The sequence below is a fragment of the Pteropus vampyrus genome, unplaced genomic scaffold, assembly GCF_000151845.1.
Source record: "Pteropus vampyrus isolate Shadow unplaced genomic scaffold, Pvam_2.0 Scaffold31, whole genome shotgun sequence".
Lineage (NCBI taxonomy): Eukaryota > Metazoa > Chordata > Mammalia > Chiroptera > Pteropodidae > Pteropus > Pteropus vampyrus.
The window spans coordinates 1,758,808-1,775,463 of NW_011888812.1; the positions used below are offsets into that span (position 1 = coordinate 1,758,808).

General features: G+C 41.4%; 1 protein-coding gene across 1 annotated transcript in view; it reads right to left on the reverse strand.

Moving 5' to 3' along the window:
• PAMR1 (peptidase domain containing associated with muscle regeneration 1) overlaps positions 1 to 16,656 on the reverse strand; it is a 65,846-nt gene that overhangs the window by 1,366 nt on the left and 47,824 nt on the right. The window contains exons 7-11 of the mRNA XM_011357024.2: positions 7,940 to 8,152; positions 6,111 to 6,177; positions 2,725 to 2,957; positions 1,495 to 1,787; positions 5 to 116 (exon numbers count right to left, since the gene is read on the reverse strand). Coding sequence (XP_011355326.1) covers positions 5 to 116; positions 1,495 to 1,787; positions 2,725 to 2,957; positions 6,111 to 6,177; positions 7,940 to 8,152 — 918 coding nt within the window. The remainder of the gene's footprint in view (positions 1 to 4; positions 117 to 1,494; positions 1,788 to 2,724; positions 2,958 to 6,110; positions 6,178 to 7,939; positions 8,153 to 16,656) is intronic.

The window sequence follows — 16,656 nt, forward strand, 5'->3', positions numbered from 1 at the left end:
AGGCAGATGGGCTGGACACGGGTGCTGATGCGAGCCTTATCTAGGAGCTTCAGGATGGCGATGTCAGCATCCAGCAGGATGGGGTCGTAGTTGGGATGCAAAATGACTGCAGAAATCTACGAATGCAAGGAACAGATGGCAATGGTGAGAGGCTAACTCCACAGTGGACAAACAGGTAAGCCCTGGGGCTGAATGATCAGGAGGAAATGTCTAAGAGACGGCTGTAATTATTTGGACACACTTGCCGAAGGGATAGTAGAAAGCAACCATTCTATTTCCAGGGTTGCAAACTAAAAAGGCCTGGTAGATGGTGTTAAACAAAGTGGACAAGTGAGGCCACAGAACATAAGATGCACACTTGTCAAAAGTGGGCAGTTGCCACTTCACTTCAGCTGACCACCGCCATGCAGAAATGGACCGACATTCTAACTTTACCAGAAAATGGACTCCAGATCTTTATCTGAAACCTTCTGATTTTTAAATGTTGGCGAATAACTAATTAAAAAATGATATATAAGCACTATCTAAACACTAACCCCTACAGGCTACCAGTTTGTAATCCGGTCCGCTGTAAACATTTCGTGTGTCATCAAGCCAGGAAGACAGAGCTACACCCAGAATGGTCCACGAAGTCTTCCCTGATTGTCCCAATCTTTGCCAATCACTGTCTTTGATGGAGGCTTCTAGGAGCGTACATCTAATACTTTACGTATGTGTTCTATTATTTCAACTACATTTGGGCACATTTTCTCAGGGCTTCTCTCGAGTTGAACTAATCACAATAACTTCTCTGTCTAGCCTGTGGACTCTTCAAAAGGACAAAAACTATGCTTCATTCAGTTCTGTATCTATTCCCAGTGAACGTCATACTGTGGGAGCTCAATAATGGATGGATGAATAATGGATGGATGGAGAGATGGATGAGTGGATAGATGGATGTATGAATAAATGGATGAACAAATGAACAGACTGATGGATGGATGAACGGATGAACGGATGGACGGATGGATGGATGGACAGATGGATGGATGGACGGACGGACGGACAGATGGATGGATGGATGGACGGATCAGTGAATGCATGGATAGACAGATGGACAGGTGGGTGGGTAGGTGGATGGGTGGATGGAAGAGAAAGAAGGTGGGAGAAGATAGGAAAAGAGAAGAATATTAAAAATTGATTAGAACTGTCTTGGATAAAACCTCTTTATGTCCTCAAAGCCTGCCTAGTACAGTGCCCTAAATAACAGGGGATTAATTTTTGATGACCACAATGACAGATATTTGTTACTATCTTATTTTTAAAACAATTTGAGGAGGAAAGACTCCATAATCTTTCTAGGTGCCCCCTTCCTAGTACTTGTTAACATGAAATATTGAGCACTTGCTACATGCCAGGTTCTGGGCCAGGAGCTAAGGTGCTAAAGTGACCGGACTGACACAGTAATTGCTCTCCCAGCGCTAGGAATTTGCTGAACCAGAGAACCTCTCTCACCCGCAAGCTCTGGATGGTCTTCTCCTCCCGGTCGTCATCCCGGTAGAATTTCCCCAGGATGACTTTGAGATCTGCTGTCTTGACCATGGTGACCTTCCCCAGGTCAGTTACACAGTGGGCAGCCACCACCACAGTACGCTCATTCACCAGGGCACCACTGCACACCAGGAACCACTCGTCCTTGTGCAGGCTGCCACCATGCACCCCGCTGGTCCTCCTGTAGATGGCCGCCTGCCACGGCCAGCGCAGCCCCTGGGTCTTCGGAGCAGTGATGTTCTCGATTTTCCCACAGACTACGAAGAAAGCACCAGTTCTAATAAGATCAATTCGGAACTTCCCATCCAAAGAGGAATGTGTCACTCAACCAAAAGAGCACAAATGTGGAAAGGTGGGCCCCATGACTGTCATGACCACTAAGTATCTAACTTGTTTTTTTTTCCCTTTAAATATTAATCAACCACCTTGATATGGTGTGCTACAGTCTAGGGGTAAGACTGGAGACTTCCAATCCCAGGCATGTACTGGCAAAGTCACCTAATCCCTAGAGTCCCTCGGTCTTCTTGTCTGCAGAATGGATATAGTAATGACAATCATCTCACAGGGCAAGATAATGTACCAAAACAATTAGACTCAATATATCATGACTATCATTATGAAAATGACCACCATGAACTAAGCCATACTGTTTTCCTTGACAAAGAAGATGGGGAAGGCAGTTTAGTATGTGTAAGACCTTATTCCAGACATTTCCACATATTATCTCAGTAATCATCATAATAACCTTATTGAGCAATTAATACTTCAGTAAATAATAACAATATCCTAATTAATACCATTAGATAATGAGGATGAAAACCAGGGCTTAGAGAGGGTAATAAAGATAACATAGCTAGAAGCCCTCTGGCACCTTTAACCCCTCCCTACAAGGTGTTTAATGACTGCTCTCTCCCTTTTCTCCAAGTGACTATGACATAATTATCCACCAAAATGTGTGCATCCCTTCCCAATAAATTTATCTAAGAGTTAATGAGATAATTTCTCCTGGGTAATAAGTTTAAGCCAAAGGAAGGAAGCTCTACCTGTGAAATATCAGACATTACCAAGCTAGGGAAAGTATTGGAAGACCATTCCTTTGGACAGGAAACTTTTCCCAAGAAGAGGTTAATGGCTTTTAATAGGCAGTCATGTTAGATGTAAGCTGCTCCAGCCCAAGGACAAGCCTTGACTCACTAGGAATGCAGGATGGGGCACGCCCACTCCACTTTCCGGTTCTCAGACAAGTCCTCCGACTGCTGCCCAGGCGCCGGTAGAAGGGTGAGATGCACTCATACTGGAGCTGGGTGTGCAGATGTTGGTACCCGGTGGGCAGGTCTCCAAAAGGAAGGGCTGGTTTCTTGGTAGGGGCACTCTGCAGTTTCTGCTTGCTGAAAGCTGATGAGTACAGCTGGTGTAACGGTGTTTCCCTGCATAGGGACACACAGGCCCAGAGAGAGAGCAGGGTAGGAGAGAGTCATTTGGCTTTTTTAGTTCCATGCCAATCCCATGTTGACACTTGGTTACAGAAGAAGGATAAACAGTAGCTATCTCATTCTCTTGCTGTCTCTCTTTCTCTCACATACACACACTTCCCCTCTACCACTGAGCAAATTCTTCTGCACACTTCAAGCTTCATTCTATTCCTCCATTTCCATTTCTGGCATGGCTCCAGCTGCCTAGGATTTTAAGCAAGGAGGATAATATCTGACATAATAGCTACTATCAAAAGTAATACTATACACGCACACATAAAAAATTAATTATGAAATTAAACAGGAAAGGAAGTTAATTTGAATGAGAGAAATCCGGGCATATTTTTTTCTCTAACCATTATCATAATGGGGCAATATCAGGAATTGACTCGAACTAAACTGTGTTGATACAATAGCTCGATTTAGCAATTAGCAGACATAATTAGCACACCTCAGAGAATAGAATCTTCTCTCAGGGCACATTGATTGGGAAAAATAGGGAGCAATGTGTGTAAATGCGAAAAGGCTTTTTAAAAGAGCCCTGATGTTGAAGCCCCCAGGGACCGCTCGGGGATTCTTGGGGGAGGTGTATGCACATTATACAGCTCGTGTTCATTTCATACTGGTACGCAATGACTGTTAACTGGAAAGGTAGAATTCCCTTCAATGTTCTAATCCCTGTTTAATGAAGGAGAATGGAAACCCAGAGAGGTAAGTGGGAGTACTGGAGGGCACACAGGAAGCCAAGATGGCACCCAAGGCAGCACTTAGCAGTCACAATTCCTACCCTGGTGTCTCTGTGCACCAATCTGATACCATCTTAAACAATCTGTTTCATGTGTCTCTACAGTGCTTTGCTCAGAGCAAATATTCCATCCATATCGATTTCATTCAACAAATCTTTAGCTCCTGGTTAGAACCAGGTCTGCAGTTCAGGAAGCTACTGGACTTGCAAACAAGCTCATCTTTAGGCCCATCTGTTGAAGGTATACACTGCCTTAGGGGGTTCCTGGGTAAGCCTGGCTGCCAGAGATAAGCATATCCCAGCTCCAGCAGCCTATCTTTCAGAAAGCTCCTTAAAAGTAAGTTTTAGGCTTGCTTTCTCATCTACATGTGATACCTGACACCTTGTCACCTAACCTCCCATTGCAATTGCTTTAAAAATGCAAAGCCCGGTGGGCTTCTTTAACAGCCCGGGATCTGTTCTACAAGATGGCTCCTTGTGAAGAACAGGTATATCAGGTTTAACCCACTTCATGGGAATCCAGCCCTAGATGAATCACAAAGATCAGAAACAGGGGGCAGAATTTGGATTCCATTGCCACTGTTCCCTAGGAAATGCCTTCCCTGAAAAGGGAGATACAGAAATGCACTGAGATAGCAAGAAGAAAGGTGAGAGACTGATGAATATTCCGATTTAAGGACATTTCAGGTCACTTGGCTGAGGCCAATTCTAGTTACTGGGATTCACTGTTAACTATTTGTAAAAACAATAGCTACTACTTAAGGGTGTTCATTTGAGCAAGGTGTTTTGCTACGGCCTTGTAAAAGCTTAGTGCATAAGGGAGCACACCCTGAAGACTCCAGATCCTGAAAACCCTGGATCTGCATCCTGCCTTTGCCATTTCTTCCAGCAATGTGACCTTGGACCAGTTACTTAACTTCTCTGAGCCTCAATTTACCCATCTGTGATAAAAACTGTAATAAAACCTATACTAAATGGTACTATTAAGACTACATTAGAGGTTGCAGTAAAGATTAAATGAGCTAATGCATGGAAAGCACTCAGAAGAACAACAGGCACAAAGCAAACACTCAATTAAAGTTAGTGTTACATTTAATCCTTATGACGATCCCCAGAGACAGATGTAGTTATGATCATCCTCATTTTTGAAATGAGGAAATAAAAAGCTCAGCAAGTTTAGAAACTTGCCCAAGAATATCCAGCACTAAAGAGAGGTCGACCTGGCCTTGAACCCCCGTTTGTCAATCCAATTCATTCATTCAATAAAAATTTATAAGGTGCCGACTGTGGGGCAGGCACTGTTCTAGCACCAGAACTTCATTCGGCATAAATAAACAGATAATGTTTCTGCGCTTGTAACTTTTATATTTTTTTTGGCGGGGTAAAGGGGAGACAAAAATAGAAGAAATAAACCAAAAACTACATGTAAGACAACAGGTGGAGATGGAAGCTGAGATGCAAAGTGAAGCACAGTGAAGGCCAGAGAGCATAGACCGAGTACAGCAGCCAGCTCGGCAGTCACGGTGGAGGCGGGGATGCGATTTTTTAAAGGACAGTTGGGGGAAGTCTTTCTGCCAGGTAAAAACCGAGCAGAGAACTGAAGGAAGTGAGGTATTAAGGCTGGTGGAAACCCAGCGAAAGCAGGTCCCAGACAGAAAGAGCCACGAGTGTGAAGGTTCTGAAGCAGGACGGAGCTCGGAGGGATAGAGGCAAAGGCGGCTCCACCAGCTGGCTGGGGTGGGGAGAGTGACGGGGAGAATGGTAGGAGAGGGGATGAGAACAGGATTTCGTACAAAATAAGGGGAGGAGGAGTAGAAACGGGCCTATTCTCTCCCCAGCAGGTGGATCCTCTCTCTCTCTTTCCAGGAGAAAGGCTGGGTGCGTTTACCTGAGGGATCACAGCCCTCATCAGGGCTGGTCATTTATTTTTAGTTCCCGGGCTCCACCAGCCTGCCTCACCTGGTTGTTTACTACCAAGAAGACCTTCCCATAGCTGGCTGCATGTGGCAGCAATGTCATTTCCCTAGAAGCTGCCATAATAAAATTTCAATAGAAATTTCAACAAGACTAAAGTAGTAAAATTCAGTTCTTCAAAGATCATCTTAAGGTCTCGCCTTCCACCAGCCACCTACTCTCCCCATGATCCAGTTAAATCTGTACATCTTCCAACAGTTGCTACCTCTTGGCTGAAGGCAGATGGCTAACAAGCCACCATCTAACAAGCCCTATTCTTTCATGGCCAGTCAGCACTGAATGTCCCCAAGAAACCCCAGACTGTCTTTGGCCAAACACAAGTGGGGAGAGCGGGTGGGAGGGGAACATTCATTCGCCTTTAAAGCAGAGTTCCAGTGTTTCAACCTCACCTTGACTGAACCTGCATTGGAAGAACTCTCCGTCTCACCAGGTCTGAGATCTTTGGTTCTCGGCAGGCTAGGAAAATAGAGACAATGCTGCAGAGTCTTTTCCATATTAACTGTTCACATTATTTAGTTCGGATTCATACCTGACCACCCTTCCTGGACACTGGGTGCACATACCCTAGGCTCTCAGAGGTGGGACATGTCAGCCAAGCTTGCACAGCTCCGTTAGCAAAAGAACATGCTGCCTTTCATCGAAATTGACACCCCTCCAAAGAACCCAGGTAAAATACCTCTTGAAAAGATGCTTCCCGTGGGTGATTTGGAACCCTGGCAGTTAAAGACTAGGATTATCTGTTCACATAAATAGTATTTAGCAAACGATCAAAATGGAATAAAAGTCAAAGTGAAGGTTCTAACATCTAGCCCAACATAGGGAATTATCAGGTTCTCATCTAAAAGCAAACAGCAGTGTTAAGCATGGATAATAAGTCTTGAGTTACTGATTCCTCCATGTCCCTTCTCTGCAATTAAGGCTCCTAACAATCATTTGAGGGCAACTCAAAGCCCAGTTTAATTTTGTTGAAGTCTTTCTTCACAAGTGAAAAGGAATCCTACCCATCTCACTTTCTCAATCAAGCAGCCAACATTCGTCTAATTAGCAGGGGAACCTTGGTTGCATTAACTTGTAAGAGAAGAGTTGACAAAAATTTCCAAGGACATATGTAACACCATTTCCATACTTAATGAAATCAAGAATCAGAGTCTGTGCGGGTGGGGATGAAGGTCGCTTCTGGCTAAAGTCTAAAGTGATTTATTCCTTTCACAAACCATTCTCTTTCATTCCTTTCCCATGATTTGGCTTTATTGACAAACACTCAGAAGGGAAAGTGGAGGATTGAGGCAATTATCTGGATAATCTAGGCCAAGGACATGCTTTTCTTCCCTGGAAACAGCCAGATCATTGTGACCTGCCCCCCAAAGAGAGGGGGCTATTGACCTGGAGCAACTAAGTCAATTAAAGAAACTAGCATCCTCACTACCAAGGGGTAAGGGCCGAACTTCTCCGTGCAATGTTCCATTTTTTCTGGTCCCAAACCACCTTTTTAAATTTAGCTCCCAGATTGCCTCATTTTGAGTTTACATGATTCTTTCACTTCTCCTTTGTCTTCAAACTGGAATATCATCCCAATTTCTCTTCGCCTCTACAAATCCTTCCCAGCCTCCCAGACTGGCTCCAATCCTACTTGCTTCCTGTAAGTCTCCCTACTTCAGGCGATACTGATCACTCCTTGCTCTGAACATATACTATTCATGTGTTCCTAGAACTCTGTCTTGAATGTTCAAGGATTTACTGTCTTTTAATGATGTTCTTAACATCTTCACATTTTAACATCTCAAACTTCCCTCCCTAGAAGCTGGCAGGCCTGATGTGTCTATTTTGTCCTTTTATTTTTTACATTAACTTAATATTGTATAGAGAATAGATAAATGTAGCTATAGAAATGCATATGGATTACTGCAATTCTTTCCTTGGATTTGTACACATAAAATTCAGCCCTGTCATCTGTCCTAAACTGCTCTGATAACTGCATCACTCTTCTCGATTGCCTCAAGATGTTGTGATTAGGATAAGCAGGTCCTCTGGCGGTCCAAAACAGAGGCAAATGTTTTTAGAGATGGTTGCCAGCCTAAGATTAATATATAGTTCCAGTTAAGAACTGAATAAGAGAGAAAGGCATTTTCTAGGGGCTCAGAAACATGTATATGAAAGGTACCAAAAAGTCCAGCAACTCCAACTATTTCTACAGACGTCAGAAATCTTTGCAAGTTACCTTTTATGCATATGGGCTGTTTTCCTGACCACTCCCCATTCTGCTGGCAAGCTCTCTTCTCATTGCCACTGAGAACATACGAGTTGTTACAAAAGAAGGACACGATAGTGCCAATTTTCGCATAGCGCCCACCGACGAGCCCAGGGCCTCCCGTTATTTTCTTGTACCCATTGACCGGGCCCCCAGGGTCTGAGCAGTTTCTTTCTTCAACAACTAAAAGAGAGAATAAAAGAAGAGCTTTTAAATGTCTGAAGTGTTCCATTTCAGAATCGAATCTTTACACGTGTCATTGAATTAAAAAATGCAGTGATATGTAGCCTGCTAATAATGGCAGGCTAATAATGGCAGGAATTACCAAGAGAAAACTCGTAATAGAAAATGCATGTATTAGACACATCTTTCCCTTGTTTTAATGATTAATTCTTAAATTTAAAAGTATCCCATTCTCTATGTAAATCAATTTGACACTACACGTGGCTCTCGTATGATCATGTTCATTTCTTTCTCAAAGTGTGGGAGCTGGGTAGGCCTGGACAAAATAAACATTTTATCTAGATTTTATGATCCGTATACAAGGGTTATTGTTTTTCAGTGTTGTTGTAGTATCTCCTTTGTTCACTAAAGCTCAGGCGATTAAACACGTCAACTTCCTATTTGTGTTGTACCCAGAAAGTAGAACTGATTAGAAACAAGAGTGCATAGATGAAATGAATTTATTTAGATTTTACATATCATCTTCAGGAATCTAGTGTGTTGAAAGTTATAGTTAAGAATATTAGAGGACAATATAAATTTAGATACAAGAAATTTCCCTTGATGTCCAAATATAATTTTCCATCTAAACACTTAACAATATTCATTACAAAGGTACTTCTATTCTCTAATTCATGTTAGACAGCTACTTTAAGTAGAAATAGCATCACCAGCTATTCTGAGCACTGAATAGAATATTAAGTATATCCTGAAAATATTCTATCAGATAGATAAAATATTTTTCTCAAGTGGATTATGGCATAATACTGAATATTACTTGCTAAAGACACGGAGTTAAGTCTCCTGAAGAATTAAACCTTTAATTACTGAATTTGGGTACCGATCACTCTATCAGCCTTCCTAGTCTCTTTTTAATCATTTTGCCTAAGAAACAGGCCTATCCCTATAAAACAGTTCCCATGCAATACAATTATGCATTTGACACACTTTTTTTCCCCATAACTGTCTCAATTACCTTTCAAGCAACTTGCCTCCAGGCAAGAAAAGAATCTCCATTTAGATAATACTTGAAAAATATTTGATAACTAAAAATTAATCATTTTCCTATATGCATTTTGGCAAGGTTGCTAATATTAGCTAAGTTACACGTATGTAAGAATGCCCATAGCCTAAGTGGCAGATGATCTCAATGATACTCTGTGTGCTTCTGGGCTATGTGATATGAGTAATTTCCCTGGCGGGTAACTCCAAAACTCCATCTGACATGTAAGAAAGGGACCTCACTGAGTGAGTTGTTCAAAAATACTGATATGGTAAAGGGAGGGTAATGCACTTCTTGAAGTTTCATGCGGACTCAGAAAGGCCCAGTGCTTATATTTCCAGGAATGCCTCCATGATGTGGGAGGAAGAAGCAGAGAAAGCATTCCAAATTGCTCCAGTGATGGGGCTGGCTTCTTGTGGTACAGACTCACTCAGTGCTGCACATGTAGCCCAGAAGCAACCGACAGGAGCCCACAGACTGCAATCATCTCAAAAGAATGGTGTGTTATACCTGCAAGTTTTAGAAAATGGTATTAGTTGCCAACATAAAAATCAAGAGATTTCTCTTAAAAATCGGTATTACCAGCTTCTGACAAAATTCAGATCTGGAAACCCTAGGCCTGTATTCCCCCATGGCAACAATCAACTAGCACTGGGAAGTAGCTCTCTCTGCTTAGACGGGGCTGTGTTCTTCATTTGGCTGCAGCCCCGACTAGCTGCCTGGCTCTGGCAGGCACTTGAATCTGTGGCCAGTTAGCCTATCAGAGGGCTATGATTTGTGTAATTCAAGTGTAGTGCTTCATCCATTTTGAGCTTTGCTTGCTAGAGGATCATGGCCAAGAACGATTAGGCGATGCTTAAGACCAGTCCCGAAACACTGAAAGAAAATGAACTATCTTCTAGCCACATCAGCTCAGCAGAAGATAAGAAACCAGTTCAACTTTAAGCCTGATAGTGGGGATTTTCTCTCCTGGGAAGTACTTCCACGGTCCACTAGGCGGCCACCCCATGACTTCCTATGTGCAGGATCCTCATGCATGGTATTTCTATTACATTTAATATGGGTTTAACTAGCAGGATCATTGGAGAGTTCTCGAATCCTTGGAGGTAACAAAGCCTTGGAACAATTCAGGTCCTTTTTTCCCTCTCACTAAGGAGAATTTAAAAGAAGACTTAAAGAGAAACTGACTCAGGATAGACAAACAAGTCTTCAAGGCTGAGGAATTTTGCCAAATTTTTATAATTCTTAGATGCATTCTCTTTTATTATGTGGTCTGTCTGACATCAGGTCACATGTGTTATTTTTCATGCAGTATTTCTTTACTCCAATCTCCAGAAAAAGCTATAATTAAATCAATGGTGCACCTTGAACTTGATGAGATCTTAGAATGGAGAGCTATTATTTAGTTTTCAGTTATTGCTCATGGATAGAGCCGAGTGATGCTTCTGAGTTCGGGTCCAATGGAAGGCAAGACACTATGGCTAAAATTCAAGAGAAAGACAGACAACAGAAACAGACTTATAAACGATCCAGACAATGTAGTTGTTTGACACTACTTAAAAATAATTATACTGAATATGTTCAGGAAATAAAAGACAAATTTGAGAATTTCAGTAAAAAACTGAAAATACTGACATAATAATCAATGGAGAAATCCAGAACTGAAAAATTACAATGACAGAAATTAAAAACTCATTAGTTGAGTTTAATAGCAAGTAAGATATAGCTTAATAGTGTTAATAAACTGAAAGATAACTTTGAAAAATCAGAATAATGTACAAGGACAAAAAAGGTAGAAAAATGTACAGGAAAACATATGAGACACTGAGGATACTGTGAGTAGGTTAATAAATACATGTAAATGGCATCGCAGAAAGAGAAGAGAGAGAATAGAGCAAAAATCATATGTAAGATAATATCTGAAAAATGTCAAAAACAAATGAAAGACATCATCCTACAGATTTACAAAGTCCAAAGCCAGGTAAGTAAGAAGAAAACCACACATAGACATAATATATAAAACTGTTCAAAACCAAAACCAAACAAAAAAAATTTAAATAGCCATGGGGGGTGGGCAGGAAGAGACTGGAAAAACATACATTAATATAACTATAGTCATCATTTCTGGCTTATCACGTTAAGAATAATTTTTTTTTAGGTATCAGGCAAAATGGCCTGAGTTGTCCTTACTAAGCCTATAAACCTAGCATTAAGTCTTCCATATTTTTTTGTTTGTTTGTTTTTATGCTCTTTTTTCCCCATGCAAATCTCCTGACCAGCTTGCATAATCACAGAGTAATTCAAATTTGCATGAACTAAATTTAAATGAGTTTTGTCACGAGACTCTAGTGAGAAAAGAATGGCCTCCGGGATCAGATAAATACAGGTTCAAATAATCACTCGATTCCCCAATGTCCAGAACAAACACACAGTAGGTACTCAGTAAATATTTGTTTGGTGGAAGAGATAAAGAGTGAAATTTATTCATTCTTCCACTTAATAAACTAGGGCCTGGGAAAATTAATCTCTCCAAGTCTTGCTTTCCTCATCTGTAGACGGGGAAAAAGTCTCCTTTTCCCTTGCTTGCCTTTATTTACAAAGCACCCAACTGCCTTTAAAAATCAGTTCCCAAATTCATACACCTTAAAGAAAAAGTCACGAAGAAATCTAATGGCCCATTTTTGGCCCTATTGAGCAACAGGCATTATTCCACTCTATTTTCTGGCTTTTTGGTAATCGCTACCCATGGTGGGCTGGAAGCCTGGGTGCAGTGTGTTGATTAGAACTTCTGGGTATCAACCATGGTGTCTCTACCTTCATCTCTTTGAATCCTGCATAATGAAGGTTAAAATTATTTCAGTATCAAACATCCACAAGGCATTATTCTCTCTTCCTTCTCATTTATTTCCTGTACTTTCCAAAGCTATATACTCTCCTCTGATGCTTTGAAGAGAATTCTAAGACTTCCTCCATCCATTCTTTTCTCTCCCAGTTCAGATATCTACCCGTTGGGTACATAGACCATCTGCATCTCATCAGAGCATCTCCCCAGGGTTATATTTCAAAATGATCTATTTTTCCCCCACTATAGGTTCTCTTTTTAGAAACCCTTGTATCTCCCCATTGAACAGATTCATGGTTCTTTTCTATTTGATTTTTCAAGGGCTTTGTGTTTCATTTCTCCTCAGTGGGATGGATGTTTTCATACAAAATCAAATGAGAAATTAAAACATCTACATCTGTGGCCTAAAGGAGCATCAGCCTCCTGCTTTGCTAAGTCAAATATCTCATGATTAATAATAAATAGTACATTGCCCTATTACTTTTGGGACTCAGCCCAGAAACACAAACACATTAAATTTAGTGAGCCTGTATGTGCTATTTTGTGAACAAGAATAGTACTTAGGAGTGCATTTTTCTGAGATATTGTTTGATGTAAACATTTAAAGAAAGACCTTTTCTACCCCTGTCTTCAGTTTTTCTCAGGCCAACAGTATAAGGTAGTTCGCTGTAACACCATTTTCCAGAAGGATACACAATGGCTTCATGATAACTTTTGTAGTGAGCACTATGGGTGCCCCACCCAGGTCCCCTCATATCTTTTTACAAGTTCAACTTCTACATGTGAGTTTTACCGCTGAGAGCTGGCACCTGCGCGCTTCAGAGGCTTACCTTCAGGCATCGGCACCATATTGCTCATATGAAGAGCTGAAAAATGCCTGGATTTTTGTCCCCTCGTGCCCACCCCAAGGTTGCCTGTAGCCAATGATGGATGGGTGTGTAAGTACAAAAGTCCAACTCCTCTTCCTCCGGATGTTATTTACATGCTCTAGCACTCCATGGGAGCAGGCTGAGGCTGGGAGATCAGTTGAAATCACTTTTGCATGATTTCTTCCTCTTTCCTATCTTGTGTCCCTAATTCCCTTCCTGGTTGATCCTGGGAGTACTTCCTTTAATAAATCATTTGGATGCAAATGCTCAGTTCAGGGTCTGTTTTGAGAAGAAACTAACCTAAGACAGCTCTGCTGCTTTCTTAGCTCTGCACATTAGAGCTACTTATGCCTTCATGTGGCAGTACTCCTGGGAAGTGACAAGATCTCAGAGAAGTGCTTATCTCAGACCTGGGCATTGAGCCCTGCATGTGATTAGCATGCTGGGAGATCTTGGGGGAAGATAAATGGTGGGCAACCAGAGAGGATGAATCTCATCAGAGGACCCCCAGCCTCTGCTCCAGGCCAGGCCCCAGGTCAGCAGAGCAGTTTTACCTGATGGGATCGGGTACTCTGAAACCATGGGCTTCTCCAAGCCAAATAGAGTGGACCTGGCATCTACCATCTCAGGATTCTCCCTGATGGTCTGGCACTGTGTAAAACCTTTTTACAACCCTGGAGCTCAGAGGAGGCCCCAACAACGCCTGAGACTGAATTCTTCATGAGTCTGAATTATGAGTCTTAAGAGTTGGATTTAAGTTGATTTAAAGCAAATCAAGTTATATCTTTTGCCCTATCTGAACGGTACACTAGGATTCGTACTCATTACAAGGTAGCTGAGATGACTAGGTCTAGAAGGTCTATAAGAAAAGGACATGATGACGGAGACATCGGGAAAAGGTGGAGACGTTTTCAGGAAAAGTGGCTCTTCTTCAGTGCACACAAATATCACTTTTTCTGTGCCCTCTAGTCACATCAATCATATTGAATTGACAGAGGAAGCCCACTCTCTTCATTCCTTACCTAGGGAATGGATTCATCTCTCCGTACCCCTAAAAATCACAAAACTCAGGGGGCAGATCCCACTGTGGCAAGAAAACAGACCTCTTCTTCCCTCATAGCACTGTCTGCCAGTATATCCTTGTTCACAAAATGTTCTTTTTTGCTGAATGAAACTAGAATGCTAACATGATACGCTGAACTCCCATGACTATCTGTCTTTTCCTTTTGCTTCAGTCTCAAAGCTGTAAGTTTAAATCTGGAGACATGATCTATAAAAAAAATCCCCAGGAATCAAAGAATCCAGTCACTGCTTTGCCTTTTAGAAATCCAGCACGTCATTCTGTAGAAAAAGACTGTGAAGTGCTGTGTGCCTCCTCTGCGTCCAGCAGAATAAGGCACTGGCAGATGTTTTTCTGTAACTTTAACATGGACATTTTAAATTTAAACCCAGAAATAGAAATCATGTCAGTTAAGGCTTGAGACATCTCAAGGCTCTTCTCGGCTTCACTTAAGGACTTATAAAAATGTGTTTGGGGTCTTCCTTCCAATGACTTATTCCCCAAGTCATCAGGGGAGCAGATATACATACATTTATATGTATTATGTTTATGTGTATATGTATGTATATGTATACATATATGTGTATGCATTTTTTTCATTAGCATCAATTTATCCTAAGTGATTAGTGCCTTCTTTAATTGTGCTTCTAAGATTATACCAGACCTGAGGACCCTAACCAAGGAATAAAGTAAAATTCATCATAGGTCTTAAATAAATTTGAATGGGGGGTGGGTGTCTCAGCAAATACTAGCTAATCCCAGCAGTTAAGTGTAGTCTGAGCTGCAACAAAGATTTCATCAGGTACAATTGATTGAACTGAGTTGATACCACTTATCCTGCTGCGTCTTCTGAAAGGAAAGCTCTTAATCTATAGGTGAGAGCCTTGGTGAAATGGAACCAGGTCTAATTTAGATGTTCCTGCTAAAAATAGCCACTGGAGATTTGTTAGAATTCGAGCTCCCAGTCTTATCACATTTGTGTTCTCCCTGTGATACCAGATAGAACTGTTGACGCAGAGATTACCATTGAACCAGGACACATGTCAAAGTTAATGCAGTGTGACCAGTCGATCAAGGGCACAATTACAAAAGATGAGACAATTAGCGAAGGTCCAGTCATGCTTTCCTGTGATGAGAGCAGCGACATGCTAACCCCCGTCTGAAAAATGCCGGATGGTTAAAAAAAAATGCTAGATGACAAAGTGTGACCGAATCCTTCAGAAAATTCTAAGTCCTCTGGAAAGCATTATAGGCTCTCTCTAAAACATCACTCTAGTTTCGCTTCCACCACTGAGCTGGCTTCCAAAACTGAGCTGGCTCTTATGCACAGAGAAGAGTGAATGCGTGTGCATGTGTGTGTGGAGATATTAATTCTTGGATCTGACACTGGACCTTTTTTAAATCGGTAACACACATGATCACATTTTAAGTATCCTTCAGACAATGCAACCCTGAAATATATGAAATATATGTTATTCAGCATTGATCAAAGGCTTACCTAATATTTTAAAGAAACAAACAAATGGTGACCTAGCTGACTTAGAGCTCTAGCCCTCTATTAAGTTAGCTCCTTAAAGAAATACTTTTATGAAGGGTTGGGTTCCCCCAGAAGCAGGTTGTGAGAGATTTGAGTGCAAGTAGTATATTTAGGTGGCAATTCCAGGAATGACCAGCAGTAGCGTGGGGAGTAAGACAGGGAAGTGCACAGTATCAGGAAAGTTACCACTGGGGGCAACTGAGGCTCAATGCCATAGGGAAACTGGGAGACAGTACAGATCCTGCCTTGAAGTTACCCCACCCAAGGGGTTAGTGATATGAGTTATTACCTGCCAACTGCCATCAATTGTTTATCGAAAAATGATAGCATAAACATTAACTCCTCAGCACCTCCAGTCTGCCCATAAGAGCCACTGGGCTCTGAGAATTAGAGAAAGCTCTAGGCAGAGTTACGAGAACATGGGGTTGGAAGCCAATGGGCTGGCATGTACGGTAACGGTGCGAGCATAATGAAGCCCAGCTACCTTTTTTCTTTCCCTCAGGGGAGGTGGAAGGATATGGTTTTTAAAAATATTTGGTATAAAATAAGATTAAAGTTCTGTTATTTACAAAACTGAAGTGGGAAACATTTCCCCAGCACCCATCTTTAGATAAGGAGAGGAAAGGAGTAGGGGTTATAATAAAATGGATAATATTTGCATCTCCTAATGTGTTCACTTGTTTGCTATACAATTAGAGCCATACCATCTAAAGCATTTCTCTTTTTGCTTTTGCTGCCAGGAAACTCAGAATCAGAAATATTTGAGGTTGATTACTTCATCCGATGCAAATGTTAAAGCTAAATCTAACTCATCCCCTCTAGTATTCTTCCTTGCTCGTTTTTGCCCTGCTCCTAAATCATTTTGTTTTCATTACTATTATTTACACCTGCTTGCTTTCAGAAATAGTTTAATGTCATTTATAAAACTGCAGATGAAAAAGCATACATTTCTTTTCTCAAATTTTATATTAATAAAATATTTATGGTAGCCAGATAGCCACCAGAGGAGGGGAAATGAAGTCAGGGTACCATTCTCTTAATAGGAGCTGCATGTTAGAGCTGTAAGATTATCTGAGAATTTAAGCAAAGAAAATAGGTCCAAAGTCAACAAAATTTATTACCCCATTACTAGCTAGTGTTGGGCCCTGGGAGCT